This window comes from Acomys russatus, chromosome 2 (genome assembly GCF_903995435.1).
Source record: "Acomys russatus chromosome 2, mAcoRus1.1, whole genome shotgun sequence".
In the NCBI taxonomy this organism is placed as follows: domain Eukaryota; kingdom Metazoa; phylum Chordata; class Mammalia; order Rodentia; family Muridae; genus Acomys; species Acomys russatus.
Window position 1 is genome coordinate 91,218,416 of NC_067138.1, and position 18,334 is coordinate 91,236,749.

Sequence of the window (18,334 nt, forward strand, 5' to 3'; positions counted from 1 at the left end):
TCAAGACTCATGACCTTGGTGTATTTTGAGGACAAAGTCTGTTGGAGGTACATCATATAGTAGTAATCAGTGAAGCTCATAAGAAATAAGGAAAGTTTGAGAAATCGGTACAGTCATGAGATATGCCAACCAAATATAATATATCCCAGGCAGAAAACTGAAATACAGAAAACATTAAGTAAAAAATAAAGAAAACTAAACAAACTATGCAGTTAATAATAATGTTTGGACACTGTTTAATCATGATTTAAGATATTATCAATAGAGGGGTGGGTAACAAAGATGACAGAAGCAGAAGATCTCTAGAAAATGTTTCCTATATCTTTCTGCACATAGAAAACTGTTCTTCAAAGTGTCCACTGAGGGCTGGTGAGATGGCTCAGTGAGTAAAGGAGCTTGCTGCCAAGACCACTGACCAGAGTTCAATCTCTGGAACCATGTGGCTGAAGAAAAAACAAATTTCCACAACTTTTTCTTGCCCTATACACATGCACACCTACCTCCACCATACATACACAGAAATAAGTGTTATGAATATTTTTGAATGTATATTGATTTTAAAAAGTCAGTATAAAATAGAATCATAATCTCCTCTCCCTTTGAAGTCTGCAGTTACATCTCAGACTTGTGTTTAATCCCTTTATTTGTATGAAAAAGGGAAATATTTAACAAAATGTTCATTAAAACACATAAAGCTGTGAAGATTCACATTTAATCCTTCCACTTAAAAATTCTCACTGTAGAAGTTTAATTTTATTTTATGCTTGCCTGGTATACTTTCTGTGTGGTATATGTACCCTTTTTTGCTCAACTTATCATGGATACATTTTGGAGTCATTAGCACAATTATAATATTGAGTATATTTTCAATTTTCTTTTTATGCCTCAATTAAGGGAAACTATTTAATAAAATATGCTTAAAATTTAAATCATGAAATTTTCCCACATGATAACAAAGAGATAAAGTAATAAATATGTCGTGCAATTAGTTATAATTCAGATGACAGTATAGGGTTCGTAGACTATTTCATCAGGAGATTGCTTCTCTACCACACTTGGGGCCCTGACATTGATGCTTAGCACTACAAAGCATTGAATTAGGAGGGAGGGGGGAAGGGAGGGAGGGAATGAAGGAGGGAGGGAAGGAATGAGTAAATGAATGAATGAATGAAAAAAGAAAAAAGAGGGGTGGATGGAAGGAAGGAAAGAAAGAAAGCAAACAAGCTAGCAAGAGGCCCATTGGAGACCCAGAGAATAATGATAAATAGTGATTTTTTTTTTTTTTAAATCTCTGCTATACAAAGAATTCAAGAGACAAACCTTTGGGACTAGATGGAGGTAAAGAAAACAACAAATGCAAAAGCCCCAAAGATGGGAGATTGATCTGCCTGTGGAGCTAAATGAGGCTTGTGTGGCTGGAGTACGGAGGTCTCTGCGCTGGGTTTAGTAGGAACTGTGTAGCAGGACACAGTGCTTTCCACGTCTTTGGGGAAATATAAGAACAAGCGAGGCAACAAATAATGCTAACAGAGGGCTAAGCATTGTCACATTTTAAAAGAGATGAGAGCCGGGCGTGGTGGCACACGCCTTTAATCCCAGCACTCAGGAGGCAGAGGCAGGCGGATCACTGTGAGTTCAAGGCCATCCTGGTCTACAAAATGAGTCCAGGATGGCCAAGGCTACACAGAGAAACCCTGTCGAAAAACCAAAAAAAAAAAAAAAAAAAAAATTAAAAGAGATGAGTTCAAAGCTGCTCTCACAAGGTTCTTAATGCAAAGAAGTCATCTAAGTATATAAAGTAGTATTTTCCTTGAAAACAACTGGGTGGAAATACCACGAATGCATTCCTTATCCCAGAATGGTAATGCAGAGTGTGCTTTACACATCATGTTGGCTTCTGGTTTTGTTTTGTTTTGACAGTCTTGCTAAGGAGCTCAGGTTAGTCGGGGATTTTCGTTGTATACTAGGATGACCCCACACTCAGTAGTCCTGTCTTCAGCGAGGTTACAGGCATTCTTCACTGTGCCCAGCCATCCCTTAAACTTAAAATATTGTTATTTTAGGGGGAAAAAGTGAAAAGTTATGAATGTATCTCCTGTCAAAGTGACAAGAGTCAAGAGGTAGTTTCTGATTTAAAGGATATGAGAACATATATAACATGAGAAAAAGAAGAGAGAAACTACATCATAAGATGTTGGATACAAGTGTCTCTGCTTAATGTCTTCAATACCAAGTATAGCTTGTTTTACTTGCTGCATTATCTGCTAATCCTAACTAAATTTGAGTTATCATTCTTTTCAAAATTTAAGAGTTGTTTGTTGAATTTTGAAAAATGCAGCTTAAAAATCTATTTTATTATATGAATATCACCAATGTAAGTAATTGAAATAAGGCATAATTTCACTTGCAATATTGGCTACTGGACTATTTTAATGTCTTTATGTACATTTGACCTATTTATCATTCCTTATTAAAATTTAAATAATCTTTGCTTTATTGTATTATAATCCATTAATGTCTTAAAAACTCACTTTTAAAAGAACCTCAGATTTCTTATTACCTATTCTCATGACTAAAATTATGTTTCCCCTGTTTTAATAAATTTTCAGTTGACCTTGAAAATTTACTCAAAATTTACTTAGGAAATGACAGGGTGTTAATATATCCTTTGTAGCCAGGCCTGGTGGCCCACGCCTTTAATCCCAGCACTTGGGAGGCAGAGGCAGGTAGATCTCTGAGCTTGAAGCTACACGGAGAAACCCTATTTCAGACACACACACCTGTGTGTGTGTGTGTGTGTGTGTGTGTGTGTGTGTGTGTAGCCAATATAGCCATCATATATACACACACACACACACATACATATATATCCGTCCTTCGAAACTGTTGATGGTGACATGGACAAAAGCAGTGCTTTTAAATGTGTTTAGCTTGTCAGACAAAGGACATATTTGTGAACAACATATGTTTGATTTTAATAGGAAGAAAAATCAAAGAATAAAAACAGCATGATGCTTAAAATAGGGAGAAGAGAAGGGGCAAGGAACTCAAACTGTGGGAGAAAAGTGGCTGACGATTTTAATTTAGTGTCCACAACAAAATGATGTGTGACCTTAGCAGTACAAGACAAACAACTCTGAAGGAAATGTTCACAGTACAGTAAATGAACCCTTGGACATTAATCTAGTGATTTAAATGCAAAAAAATCCTAAAATTAAAAGCATACAAATAAAATAGTCCTCTCATTTCACAAAGTATATGTTAGGACTATGTACTTTTTTGTATTCTACTACAAAAGAAAAGATAAATAGGAACAAAATATCTTTGTTCATCAGAATGTATGTACACAGATGTGCATACACACATCATATACACACATATATGTAATTAGTGGTTATATGCTGTCAAAATTCTTGGTAATATCATTTGGGAAAGGTTGGCCTGTGCATAATTTGTAATGAAAAATATTTTCAGGGCTACTGGATCCATATTGATAATTTTCACATCCTAAGATTGGTATTTTGCTGTGATTAAATCAACAATAGTGGACTGGTGAGATGGCTCTGGGGTTACCATCATTTGCTGCTTCTGCAGAGTAGCTGGACTTATTTCAGCATGGTGGTTTACAGCCGTCCATGACGACAGTCCCAGGGGATCAGATGCCCTATTTCACCCTCCTTAGGGCTCCTCTATATGTGTAGTGGACGTATATAACTCAGAAACAAATAGTAAATACGTTTTTAGAAAAAGGCTAAATCAGTGAAAATGCTATTTTCATAATGATTCAGTATTTTATCATCTGTAAAGGAAGTGGTTAATTTCGATAAGTGTTTGTGTATGGCATTTTGTGCTCTCAAATCATTCAGTGAAAATGGTCGACTATCACAGAAAGCTAGTTTTCATAAACAGGGTCCCTGTGATTCCTATTATTAAAATGTGGCACTAACAACCAGAAGTTTATGGTACATGAACAGATTGTTAATTTGTGGTACTCCATAGGCTGGTAAGATCTCCCTGTTGCTGGTACTTTCCTTCCCCTAGGTTAATATCCTGTGTTCTGTAAGTGTGGTGGTAAGGAGTAGAAGGAGTATTCTGTGAGAGATACTTGTCTGTTGTTATAAGCTTATTATAAAGATTCGTAGATTTACAGACATAGGCATATACCATGGTATAATAGAAATGTACTCAAATTTGTAAATGATGTAAAATATAAGCATATGTGGATTTTATATACAAACTTTAAAAAACAGTTGTCTCAACAGGCATCGTTATCAAGCTTGGAAACATTAATGGTCTCACAGAAGTCTGAAATCGAGTATTTACAGAATAAGCTGAAAGTGGCAAATGAGAAATTGTCGGAGAACAGATCTGGTGTGCAGAGCTTCCCAGAGAACAGTGCTGAAGGGAGACGCAAGGTAGAGATGCTTTATCATCCTAGGCATGTGTCGGGGAGGCTGCTAAGGCCAGGGAGCAAGCCAGCAGAGGAAAGCAGGCGTGCCTTTCCTTCTATAGTCTAAGAATAAAGACTTTAATTTTTGTCAAGGATCTCTCATTTACCTAATAGAGTTTATTGTGAAATGAAGTTACTTAAAGTCCTGATTTTAAGTAAAAGGAAAATGTATATAATATCCATCTTTGTTCCAGTATGATATGTAAAGTACAGGCTATATGGAACATAAAATACTAAGATTCCTCAACCTTAATTTTTTTTTTAAAGAGAGTTAAAGGATAGAAATAAAGATAAAACAGCACACTTTACATGCATATTTCTTTTTAAGTTCTCTGCTTTTCTTCTTTGTTCTTTTTCTGGTGTGCACTATATATTTATGTTATGCAGCAGACTCTTCTATAGAATATTTACTCATAGAGAGCATAGAAAGATTATAGATCAGCTGGAGTAACTTTTTCCCTAAAAGTAAGGAGTTTTGCACGTTTTCCCTCACACCTGTTACATCAGAAGAGTGCTCCTGTAAGCACAGGCACCGCTGCGGGGGACTGCGTTCTTTCCATTTTCCTTCTTCTTTCATGGTTAGAACAAGCTGCCTTAAATATGGAAACATTTTAAATGAAACTGATTGGTGCAGCTGTAGCACTCTTATCTGTACCTTATAATATTGTTAGTAATTTCCAGAAGTGTGGATTTTATTTACTTATCACAATAGCACTGCATTTTGTAGCTCTTGTTGTTTTGGAGTAGTGTCTCAAGCCTTATTTAAGTGAAAGAAAAAATGCATAAGATTAAAAAACAAATTTAGTTGTTTGCTGTTTTGCTGAAATGGGAAGATACCCTATTTTGATCTCCATAGGCAAGGAAAGTAAGAACAGGTGTATTTTAAACATTTTCTCTTTCTTTTTCGTAAGGACATGCACAGAAGGAGAACACTGCTGCCCAGCTTTATAGTCATTTTCTTGCATTTTGTCTCCAGATTGGTATATGGAGCTACATAATATAAACACACATCCTTGTCTCTAGTTAGCCACATTACAGTTAATGACCATATGGTCATTATGGTATAAGATCTACTGTCTGTTGTATTTATATTCCTCAAGCATATTGTTCCTTCAACTTCACAGTGTGTTAAACTATTTCAAAGGGGAAAAAATCCTTTCCCTCTTGTTTCTGGTTGTCCTATCAAGTGTAACCTTGGACCCTTATAGAGCAATTAGACCAGCCTCTATCCCCTCCTTTGTAATGAGGTTTCTTGCATTTCTGAGTCTATAACCCTTTAGTCTTCCCTAATGGGACATCATTATTCTGAAAGAAACAATGTAAATGTAAATGAATATTCTCATTAACGAGTCACAGAGAAACCTTTAGCTGTAGCACTGTGGTAATTCCGCTTGTTATTTCTCCAGTATTCCATGCAGGACTTTTTTTTTATAATTCATTATTAGTATTCAAAATTACTTGTACTTTAATTTTGCATGTCTTTCATAATCCAGTGTTTCAGCCAGTTCAACCATGTCCTTGTTTTATTCTCCAGGAACCACCTGTGAAACGTTCAAGGTCTTTGTCCCCAAAGAGCTCTTTCATGTACTCCGAGGAGCTAAGGAAGCTGAAAAACGCTGAAAGAAAGATTGAAAACTTAGAGAAGACACTACAGCTAAAGGTGAACTTCAAACCATTTCTTTAATCATAACCACGTAAAGAAAAATACAACATAACAAGTATAAATTACTGCTTGCTGTTTTTTTCTGAATGCAAGTTTTATATACAAACATACAGTCTTTAAGACATTTCTTAGGATTGTAAAGTAGGAAAAATTACTGCTTGAAAGTGAAATATGTGTTCATTAATTTCAAATAAAATTGGGAATACATTTCTTAACATTATTTTAGACACAAAAGTAGAAGACCATATGTAATGGAAAAAGATTTTCCTGTTGTTCATTATATATGATAAACGGTTTAAGACTAAATAGGGTTAAACACCATATTCACTTTGCTCGGGTCTCTTATAAATACTGCATTAGTTTCCTTATAGGGCAAGCCCTGAGCATGCAATGATGGGTCTGAGACCATCATCTATGGGGTGGGGCAGTGCTTCCATTCAGAATGTATCTGCTCTCTTCAGCTGAACCTCTCTGGACAGGACCTCACAGACACACCAAGACTTCTGTCTCCTACGTGATTTTAAACCTAATGAAATTGATAATTAAGATTACTCATCACAGTTACTTTTACATGAGAATTCAATAGAGAAAGGATGTAGCTCAGTAGGAGAACACTTACCTAATACATGCACAGCCTTGTGGTTAATCCCCAAGCCTGCAAAAACAAAACAAATGCAAATCCAATGAAAATACCAAATAAATATGTGTTATTATTTTACATTTCGACTGAATTTATTACAGAACATGTCATGTGGTATTTAAATTAACTCTCTGCCCATTTTCATATACATCATTGCTTTGTCTTTGAAAGTGAGCTTTCGTGATGATAGTGGTTAGCTATATGTTAGTTATAGTTACATATAAGATATAGTTAATTATATGTAGGTGTATATGTATGTATGCATGCATGTATATATATGATCTTATATATTCATCTATATCCTAATTTCATATAGGATTATTTACATTAAATTGTGATTGACTCACAAGAGTTACAGAAATTGAGAAGTTTTGTATCTAGAATTAAGAACTGGAGGTCTAAGAGAGCCAATGGCTAAGAGACTCCAGTGTGAGTCCTAAGGCTGGAGAACCAGGACGCCTTGTGTAAGTTCATATCCAAGTCTGTTAGAGTTCAAAGACAAGAGAAAATCAGTGTCTCGCCTCAGCGATGGTCAAGGAGAGAGAACAATCTTCCTTTTTTTTTTTTTTTTTCCCACTGAGATTTTCAACAGAATGAGAAATGCTGTCTATTTTTATTACTTAATTGGGGTATGTTTTTGTTATTAACACAGTATCGGACATTTGTACCTAAACCAGAAAATTGATTTCTTTAGTGTACCAGATACTGCGCGGGGAGGGGCCCCATCTAGTGATAAACTAATGCAGGCAGAGCCCCAAGGCTCAGGGCATGACAGTGAGAGACAGGAAACATTCTTTGTACTAAGCCACTGCAGTTCACCCTTGAGGTCTTCATAGGAAAAACAAAAAACCCAGAACTGGTCTAATCTTACTCAACTCACATAGGCCAAACCCCCAAGCACTACAGTCACTCAAAGTTCCTGCCATCTTAAAACTTCACAATAGGGGTTAACTTTTTTCACATGAGGATTGACGCTCAGTGGTAGAATACACACTTACTGGGTATAAGCTCTGGCTTCTATGGACAGTGATGATAAAAGTGTGTTTTTCTAGGACTACTGGAAGGCAGCACCCCATACTCAGTGACTTAGTACAACAGAAATGTATTGTCTTGGGGTTCTGTGGGGCAGGCCAGTTCCAATGCCTCAGCCGGACGAGTCCCTCTGATTGCTGTGTTGGTAGTACCCTCTGCTTGCTGTGTTGGTAGTACCCTCTGCTTGCTGTGTTGGTAGTACCCTCTGCTTGCTGTGTTGGTAGTACCCTCTGCTTGCTGTGTTGATAGTATCCTCTGCTTGCTGTGTTGGTAGTACCCTCTGCTTGCTGTGTTGGTAGTACCCTCTGCTTGCTGTGTTGGTAGTATCCTCTGATTGCTGTGTTGGTAGTATCCTCTGCTTTCTGTGTTGGTAGTATCCTCTGCTTGCTGTGTTGGTAGTACCCTCTGCTTGCTGTGTTGGTAGTACCCTCTGCTTGCTGTGTTGGTAGTATCCTCTGCTTGTTGTGTTGGTAGTATCCTTCCTCCTTTTTCTTGTTGCTTAGCTATTCACATTGTCCTTCCATGCGTATCTTTCATTCATCCTGTGTCTGTATTTTACCATTTTAGAAGGATATTAGATTAGGACCCACCTAATGACCTCATTTTTATTTGATTACCTTTTTATAAATATTATCTCCAAAAAAAGATCACATACTAATATACCAGGATTAGAACACAACTTGCTTCTTTATTTTTCATTCTGGGAGTAGAAGTAGGTTGACCTATACAACCATCTCCATCTGGATTATAAAATATTTTGTTCTGACCTCTTCTTTTAGGCTATTACTCATTGATATATAGTGAAATTTCGTTCTGGCCTTTGAGTGATGATGATAGCCAGGAAATACATATTTAGGTCTTTTCAAATACAATCCCCCAATGAGGAAATAGTTTCATGGACTTTTTATAGTGTCAGAAAAAAAGAAAGTTATAAATTAGAACATTTTAAAACTACATTGGTGGGAACAGTAAGTGGGCAGTTACGGGGCAGAGGAATCTCAACCAAAGGCCTAAATGTTATCTGATAGCATGCTTAGCTGTTTGATGGCGATGGGCTTTTGTTAAAACATCCCAAAGATCGTTAACTGTTAATCAGGACATTAAATCAGGCTCTGAGGTAGCCAAGGAGGCTCTTTAGGGTGTTAAAGTTAGCCCAAGGGAAATTGTAGTTAGGGCATCAGATCAACACTATACCAAACTGTGTACTTCCTGAAGATTTTATCAGTACATCAACCTATGAAGACAGATTCCAGGAGTTCTTCACACCAAAGCCCGCTATTGAGGGGTATCAAGACAGGAACCTAGAGCCAAATCTCTGGGGGACTCCTTTCTTTTTGTAATTTGAGACTGTCTGCCTAGGGATGCTACCATCCAGACTGGGCTGGACGTAGTCCTTATATCAGTTTATGAATCAAGATAATCCTCCACAGACCTGCCACAGGCCGTATCTGTCCTAGACAGTTCTTCAGTTAAGGCTTTCTTTTCAAATGAGTCTAAGCTGTGTCAGATTGTCAAGTAATGCTGAGGAGGACATAATGTTTATGTCTATCTTTTCATAGCCCTGTGCATATAAAATTTCTATATTTTGATAAAATTAATTATCCCTAATGCAGTCTTTGGAGATTTCATTAATTTTGTTTGCTTATTTTTTTGAGACAGACTTTCTCTCTGAAACAGAGCTGTGGCTGTCCTAGATCTCGCTCTGTAGACCAGGAGAGCCTTGAAATCACAGAGATCTGTCAGCCTCTGCCTCCCAAGTGTTAGGATTAAAGGCCTATGGCACTGTGCCTGGCCATTCATTTTATTTACTCAATGGGTAATTATATACGGGAGAGAGAGAACCTAAAGTTGGGCGGCGCATGGGCAGTGGATCTGGGTGAGTTAGGGAAGGGAAGTAGGGGGTGAATATGATTGAAATATCCTGCATGCATGTATTGAAGGGCTAATGAGCTGAAAGCATCAGGCGAACTGAGAGGCTCTAGGCAAGAAAGTTGACTGATAACACCTGTGGAAGATAGCGATCAGCTCAACAGAACAAGCTCTGGTTTTATGTACTGTACTACTTTGAAACTAACAGAGGGACTGACCCCAGATGAAATCTTTGTCCACCCTGTTCCCCCAGCATCAATCCTGTGCCTCGTGTGTAACTTGTTCTCTCTGAGATATGTGTGTCTTTCATGCTTGGGATTGAAGGAAATGTGCTCTGCTAAGATCAGTTTATTCTTTATTTTATTTTTATTTCCATGTCACCTTCTTCAGTATCTGTCTTAACATGCATGAAATTCTCAAAGAAAAAAATATTTTTTGCTTACTTCCCTAAGCCTGTGTTCCTGCTCTTTAAAGACCAAATCAGTGCTTCTGAACAGAGCTGATGCTCCTGATTCATCTCATCTTACCAAAGACATCTAGCCAAACCCAAGACCAGACCAAGAATCACTCCTGTTCTTACGAAATAGGAAAGGATAGAATATGCAAATATCTTTGAGAAAAGTCACTTGAAACAGTTTAGTTTTTGTTCCTTAATGTTTCAGCGTCCCTAATGTTTTCAAAGTCAAAATTTATAGAAAGAATTTAGTAAATGTTTTATAGAATGATCCAATGAATGGGTCTAATTCATGGCTACACTTGAAATATTTGTGTGCCTTTTAGGAAGATTTGATATTTAATAACATAAAATGTATCATTTTATACACTTGATTTGGTTGTATGACTTTTGATGACAATATACCTCTTATAAAATACTATTCTTTTTATTTTTACTATAGTACATTGATTAAGACTTAAAGAGTTAGAATTCAATGTATAATGTGTATATATAGGTTATAAAGAGTCTTTGGTTAATCATTTCGCCGTTTCTCTAGAGGTAATCATCTTTTGACATATGAACTTAGGTTATATCTGTTTTAAAGTATTTAGGTAGGGAAAAATGAAATAGTTCCTATATTTACATTTTTATAACATTTTGATTCTATTTTTGAAGGAAGACAAAAGAGCTCCATAGCATCAGACATGTGGGTGAAAGTATATTTAAATATATCATTAATTATATATTACATTGATTTATAAACTTTGATTTGACTTCATTTTTAATATTTTAAGTGTTAAGAACTTTATAAGAATTATGTGAGCACTGGAGTATTACACATCAATGTAGAGACAAGTAAAATTAAAACAAAGATCATTGTTCTACTAAAATCACTTTTTATCCTACATAACTACAAACTGTAATTACCGTAGAAAACCAAAAACCTGACAAAATTTTTTTTAAAAACTAATTGTAAAATAAGAGATTATTGGGGATAAATTTGATCTCAATAAGAATAATTACAGTAAGCTACTGAAGATTTTTTTTACATAGCTTAAGTATAATCTTATTTTTGAAAAGTATTGTGACCTTAGTCTCTTGTAAACATTTCTTACAGTTAAGTTACTTTATTAAGAAATTTATAATATAGAATTGTTATAATTCCTAATAAGAGAATTAATACTTAGTTCGTTGAGTTGATGCAGTATGAAAAATTCAAGTTTTAGTTCATTCTAGAAGAGATATAAATAGATTCTATTTTAAAAATGAAGAAAAGTGATCCATACTAAATGTAAATGTCTGTCATGAAATTAAAATAAGTATCTGAAAGTTTTAATGGCTGTTTTAGGTATTTAGGTATTTGCAGCAGTTATTGAAAGTATTCTAAAGCTCTACTAGATAATACTTTTTCTCAACAGTCCAGGCAAGGAATGCCATTTTATACCATTTTCCTTATTAAAAATGTATATAACATGTACAAAACACTTCTTAGTATGAACATGACTCCAATGCCCTGACAGTCACTTAAGAGAACTCTACTATAAGCATAATAAAAGCAGAGAGAAAAGGCATTCATACTGGTGAGACAGAGTTGAAGTAAAGTAATGCAAATTATAAATATTATCTTCCAATTTAGATGAGAAGTACGTGGCCAAGGAAGTGGTGAACTCTAAAGGAAAAGGCTATCATTGTTAATACCCAGAGAAAGGATGATAAAGGAAGCTCTGTTGTGCTGTGCGTGTCTCTAGAGAAGGCCCTCTGCCAAGCTTCTCCCTGCAAGCCTCTGTTTTCTATTCTGTATTTTGTAGAAGAAGTTGAATTTAGTTGTGTTTGTAAGTTTATGTAGCTAATAGAAAAAAACTCTCAGAATGTACTTCAAATATGAGTGTCGAGTGCCCACTCGTTTTACGTCACTACAAGCTAGAGAGGATCTGGTTTTCTAGCAACTTATTGTAGAAGCTCATCATGCGATAATATGAATATACTTTTAAAAACTCGTACTTTTTATTTTATGAGTGTTTTGCCTGTGTGTGTGTGTGTGTGTGTGTGTGTGTGTGTGTGTGTGTGTGTATTTTGCCCAAAATGGGCAGAAGGTGTTAGATCCCATTAAACTTGAGTTGCACGTAGTTGCTAGCCTCTGTGTAGGTAGAAGCACTCTCACGTGCTGAGACACCTCTCTAGTCCCTGAATGCTGGTTATTTTTGTTTTCCAATTGAAGATCTCAGGAGGAATAAAGTTACTTGTTTTAGTTTGAGAAACACAGTTCATAAGTAGTACAGTGACATAAATACAATTTCTTAGGACCAGCAGATTGGACTTTGTGATATGGCTATATCTAATAAATAGTTCTTTCATTTGCTATACTTCAAAATGACTAAACTTATCTCTCCCCTTCCAGTCTTCATGGTAGAACCTAAATGTTAAATTACACTATTTATAGCATATGTTCATCCTTTGTTTCTTCCCTCTGTGAAATCCCTGTGCTTTTTACAAGTAAATTATGGATTTGTGGCCTGAAGAGTTGTTTTTACTATGATTACTATCCTTATATTTTTAATAAAATAATTTTCATATATATGAGCAAATCCTTGTGTTATTGATAAAGGAAAAATATAAACATTTCTAAAGTAAATATGAATATGTGTATATCTATGAACTAATAATAAGGGAAGAATGTAATTAATTTAACATAAAATATGACACTATATACAGTGCACAAAAATTCAGTGAATTGATTGAATTGATCAAGCAAGCTTGTTCTCTGAATAAGGAAAAAGTGGTTTTGGCTTTAAAAAGTATTGGAAAATTGTAAATGCACTCGTGGTTAGATGTGGCCTTCCTTCACATTTCATATGTAGATGAGTAGTTCTTGAAGCATTGTATCAATAGTTTTTCATATTTGTATACTTCCTTTTATGTTCTATAGAGCCAAGAAAATGATGAGCTAAGAGATGCCCATGAAAAACGCAAGGAAAGGCTACAGATGTTACACACCAACTACAGAGCAGTAAAAGAGCAATTAAAACAGTGGGAAGAAGACAGTGGCATGTGAGTTACTTAGCCCATAAAGGCATTTCCCTAAATATTAAATGGGATGGAGAGCGTTATATAGGTGTTTTAATGGCTTTTGTTTGGTTTTAGAGAAATTATTTGGTAGTCAAATCTTTACTGTGAATATTTTAGTGGAGAACATAACAAATAAAAAGAGAAAATTTTTCTAGTCATAGCTATAGATTTTCCTATCATTTACAGACGTCATTGGCAGAAGGTGATTATGAGTAATATGTCCTTACTATCAATAGAATAGCTTAATAAAAGTCTGTAAGTCAAAGCAAAACCAGGTAATACCCATATTGTTGAACAACTGCTTTTAAATAAATAAAATACTAGTGTTAAAATTTTATAACCCCGAAGTATTTACATTTTAATGGAAAGACCATAGAAATATTAAACCTACATGTATAGTTAACCACCTTAAAACTATTTCAGCCTAGTCTGCCATTTGAAGATCTTTACTACCCATCAGTTTTTTAAACTTCAGCTTATCTGAATGAATTGGCAGTCTCAGTTCAGTTGCCCTGAGCAGGTGTTCAGGTCTTGGTTAGTGGTAAGTTGCTCCCCTGTTAACAGTATCAGCAGAGGGCACAGGACTGAATGAGCATAGACAATCCACTTCCCTCCCACTTTGAGGTGGATCCTTTAGGGCGCTGTTGATGGTAGACATTTGTCTGTTCTGAAGAGAAGTAGTTTCTAAATTGGCCAGTACAGCACTTTTGAAAACTAAAGGTGAAGTTTGTTTTATGTACAGAAAATGATAGTATAAAGAGCATTTGGCCTCACTTGTAGATAATTGTCACATCTGATCTTTTCCTTTGATGAATAGCAAATGTTCACCTCAGTTCTCAGTAAAGCAGTGATGAAGCAGCTTTCTCTAGCTTTAACCTCTGCTTACCCAGCTCACGTGGTAGCTACAAGAAGGCAATCTGCTTTCAGACATAGCCACTGTTAATAACCTGTCTGTGATAGGGCATCTTTACCACATGCAGATTAGATGTCAGCGAATTCTAGATGAATCAATTGCTGTGGCTGCTTTTTTTTTTTTTTTTTTTTTTTTTTTTTGTAGACTTACATTTCTACAGTGCATGTTTTATTACTATTATACTAGAATGAATGAGAGAAATAAGGCCTTAGGTTTATTAATGTCATATGTCTGCTTTAAGGTTTGCTTTTCATGGTAGCAATTTCACTTTAGCAAATTGTGATATAGGACTTTAAATTTTGACATGCTTAGGTATTAGGAAAGTCATCTAAGACATAGTAAAATTAAATTAATAATTGAGATTTGGTCACTAGATAGTTCTGAATTTTAAGGAATATATAAATAAACTTTTATAGCACTTTAAATATACTGCAAATTTTTTATTTTAAAAATAGGACTGAAACCAGAGAAATGATGCGAGCAGATCCTCAGCAACTTCGACAAGAAGACTCTGACGCTGTGTGGAATGAACTGGCCTACTTCAAAAGAGAAAACCAAGAGTTGATGGTTCAAAAGTGAGTTTCTTAAACAACAAAAACAATGTATAAATAACTTAAGAATTTTTGTTACCCAAAGTCTATTAGAGAAGTACATTTTTAAAATGGAAAATGAAGTTATCTGACATTTGTAAATAAGACAATATGTATGTGTTTATATATATATATATATGTATGTATGTATGTATATATATACATATATATATATAAATCACACAATAACAAGTTGCACATTTGCTAGCTCTAACAGAAACTGTATAATATGATCTAGGGATTGTGTTAATTAATGTGGCTCTCATCTGTTGAGGGTGTCGCTCTTCATTAGCCTGTATTTTAGACACTGCCGGGCTTCATGTTTGGAATGAGGTGGAGAGGGGATAACCTAGGCAGCCATCCTTGTTTGATCTCCTAGATATATACGTAATGCAGAATGCCTGAGCTCTCCTGTTCCCTGCCCTGTCCTGCGAATCCCAGCTGAGCTCATTACGGTGTAGCCTTGCTGCTACTCTTGGAGCCAGAGCTGTCCACGCTAATTACTGGTAGCAGCAGAACTGCCTGTTAAGGGTCTGGTGTGGATCTGCTAACATGGTCCTTGGTAGTGACCTGCAAAAGACACGAGGGAATTGCTTTCTTTCTTGCCTTGCACTACCTGTCCTTTGGGTTTAATGCTGATCCTCCACACAGGTCTTTTAGCTGCCCTAAGTATAAAACTTGATGAAGGATACTCATATTTTAGAAAGCATACAGTTTGCTTGCTTGATCTTATAATTCAGAGGCTATTATATTCAGCTTGGCAAAGAAAGAACATTTTTTTTGTTTTGTTTTGAGACAAAGAAGAGTTATACCAATATAATGAGTCTGTTCTTTTACTAAACTAGTTTTTTGTTTAGCATGAGTTTTTGACATATCTCATAATTTTTCTAAAGTCCAGATATTGTGTAGTTTGCTGCAATTTAATAACAAGTGACATATACTACTTCAATACCATTGATTATTCTTGGTTGTAAGCTGAAAGCTTCTTTATTTATAATGTATGTAACTGTTCATCCTTTTCTATATAATGATAAACTTTTGAGGAAATTATCATGTCAGATATAAATGTGTATTCTCACTTACCTCCTAGACCACAGTATTTTCTATTATAGCCAAATATTAAATGCTAATAATTGTCTCTTACCATGAAAATTATTTTACAGATTACATACATTTTTGGCCTAAACATTTTTTGATTATTTTAAATAGCTTTATTGAAATATGTTATTCTAAATAGCCTTATTGAGATATAATTCAAAAGCCATATAATTCTCCCGTATTACATATAATTCAAATCATATTCAAAGATTCCTATACTATTTATTATTGTTATATGTAGAACATATTCATTGCCTCTAGCCTATACAAGCAACCCTTCCATCTGCTTTTTCAACCCTAGACAATTATGTACTAGTCTCTTTTCTCTGTTTGTAGATTTGCTTATTCTCAATTTTTCGTACAATATCTGTAACCACATTATTTTACTAAATTTTATATTTCCAAAGCTCATCTATCTTGTGATGCCTTAACTCACTATGTATGAAGTGAGTTAAATGAGAGACCTACTATAACTTGGTGTTAGAGCTAACCTATTCCAGAAAATTCAGGTAGATGTGACAATAAATTGTATCTGTTTGGCCTAGGAAGCCGATAACTGACACAAAGAGACTGAAACGTAATTCATAGCTTCAAGCACTACGCTGCGCAGAATCTAAACTGCTACTAATCTAACAATAAACTAAAATAAACTACTCTAAGCCTCATAACCAACATATATCCCAAGCACTTGCCAATCTGATGGTCCTCAGGCAGCTTCTCTCCTCCAACTCTCTCAGTCAACTCTCCCTGTCAACTGCCAAGGTCAACTGTAACTATCAACTCTCGGCTCCTCCCCCTCTCCAGAAAGTCCCGCCTTCCACTTCCTGTCCTTCTGCCCAGCTGATTGGCTAAACAGTGCGTTATTGATAATTGTTACATCTACTCAAGACATTCCTCCACAGGTTGATACTAACTATAAGAGATAGATTTGCTTCATGGTCCATGCTGCTGCTGAGGGCCATGTCTGGGTCCATGGTCCTACTCCAGCCAGGGGACATGTTGATGTCTGTGGCCTGTGTTAGCACCAAAGGCCATGTGGATGTCCATGGTCTCTGTCACAGCCTGAAGCCATGTTGATGTTCATGGGCCATGCCGCCACTAGGGCGCCATGTTAATGTGAGTGCCCTGTGCTTCTGCCTCAAGCCATGTTGATATCTGTGGTTTGTGGTGCTGCTGCTGACTGAAGACAGGCTGTGGTTTGTGCTACTGCTGGCTGAAGACATGTTGATGGCTGCTGTTGGGGACCATATTGGTGTCTGTGGCCCATGGTGCTCCTTAGGAGGCCTTGTTGATATCCTTGGCCTGGGCTTCTACTGAAGGCTATGATGGCATTTGTGGCTGGTGCTGCAGCAGAGGGCCATGTTGTTATCTGTAGTTGGTACTGCCCCTGGACACTATGCTGAGATCTACGGCATCCTGATGCTGGAGACCATGGGGATGTCCATGGTTCCTGCAGTTGATGGAAGTCCATGTTCCATGTTCGTACTGACTGTCAAGGGCAAAGAAGCTACTTTTGTGGTGGTATCAATGACTCTAGGCTCACAGTTGAAAAGTGGGAACATAGAAGACTTCCATGACTGCCCCTCCAAATGTCACAGCCTAGACAGGGAGCCATCAAAGAGAATTCTTAAAATTGTGATAATGTGTAGCTCTCTACAATTGATTGCTTCTGGCGGGGGTGTGGTGGGGTAGGACTCAGTTTTCTTTAAGAGGCTGGCCACCAGGAGTTTGACCATGCTCCATTGAGTATATGTGGTTTTTTTGGTCACAGTGGTTGGGGCAACCTGGGAAGACTGAGCAGTGAGTGTGATTGGTGTGCATGGTGTGAAGTTCCCATATAATAAAAAAAAATGTTGGGAGGAAAAAGATATGCATTTGGGATGTATTTTACTCATTAATGAAATAAGTGAAAATGTAAAGAATCGACTTAAGAAAGTTTGAGAACTCTTCACCTAACCTGTTTACTCTGCAGTGCTGTTACATCATGTACAGCACTTTGAAGAAAGGGCTGTGTCGTCGTTAAACCAGCAGGACTGTTCTTGGAAGCCATGTTTAAATCCATGAGTGTAAATAGCTATGTATAACATGGTTATTTTTGTAGTAAGACTTAAATTAGTAAACAATAATACATTCTTCATTATAAAGAATGATGAGGAAAACATGCATGGTGGCTGAGGCATGCCATCTCAGCACTTGGCAGGCAGAGTCACACAAGGTGGAGGCCAGCCTGGAAGGCTCGTTGCAAACAAAGAAATAAACAACATTGAACTACTGTATATTATACATTGCAGGCTTTTAACGTTATCCAGAGTTTTATTTTCTTTATTGTGGAAAACAAGGACTTTTAACATTTTAACATTTAGTATTTGTTTTAGATTCTTTTATTTTGGAGTGGTTTTAAAAACTGCTGTTTGAGTTGCTGACTTGCTTCATTAAAAAAGTCATTAAATAGAATTTGGCTTGAAATTAGGACAGAATTTAATTACCTACAAGTTCCAAAACATATTTCTGGCATTTTGTACTAAGCAATATTCTCAGTAGTGACTATTATAAATCAAAATATCAGTCAACTCTGAG

At 36.2% G+C, this 18,334-nt stretch overlaps 1 protein-coding gene across 2 annotated transcripts in view; it reads left to right on the forward strand.

Moving 5' to 3' along the window:
- Cntln (centlein) overlaps positions 1 to 18,334 on the forward strand; it is a 273,121-nt gene that overhangs the window by 127,919 nt on the left and 126,868 nt on the right. For both annotated transcript variants that reach the window (XM_051163969.1, XM_051163971.1), the window contains exons 9-12: positions 4,263 to 4,415; positions 5,985 to 6,110; positions 13,017 to 13,138; positions 14,525 to 14,644. In XM_051163969.1, the coding sequence (XP_051019926.1) occupies positions 4,263 to 4,415; positions 5,985 to 6,110; positions 13,017 to 13,138; positions 14,525 to 14,644 (521 nt within the window). The remainder of the gene's footprint in view (positions 1 to 4,262; positions 4,416 to 5,984; positions 6,111 to 13,016; positions 13,139 to 14,524; positions 14,645 to 18,334) is intronic.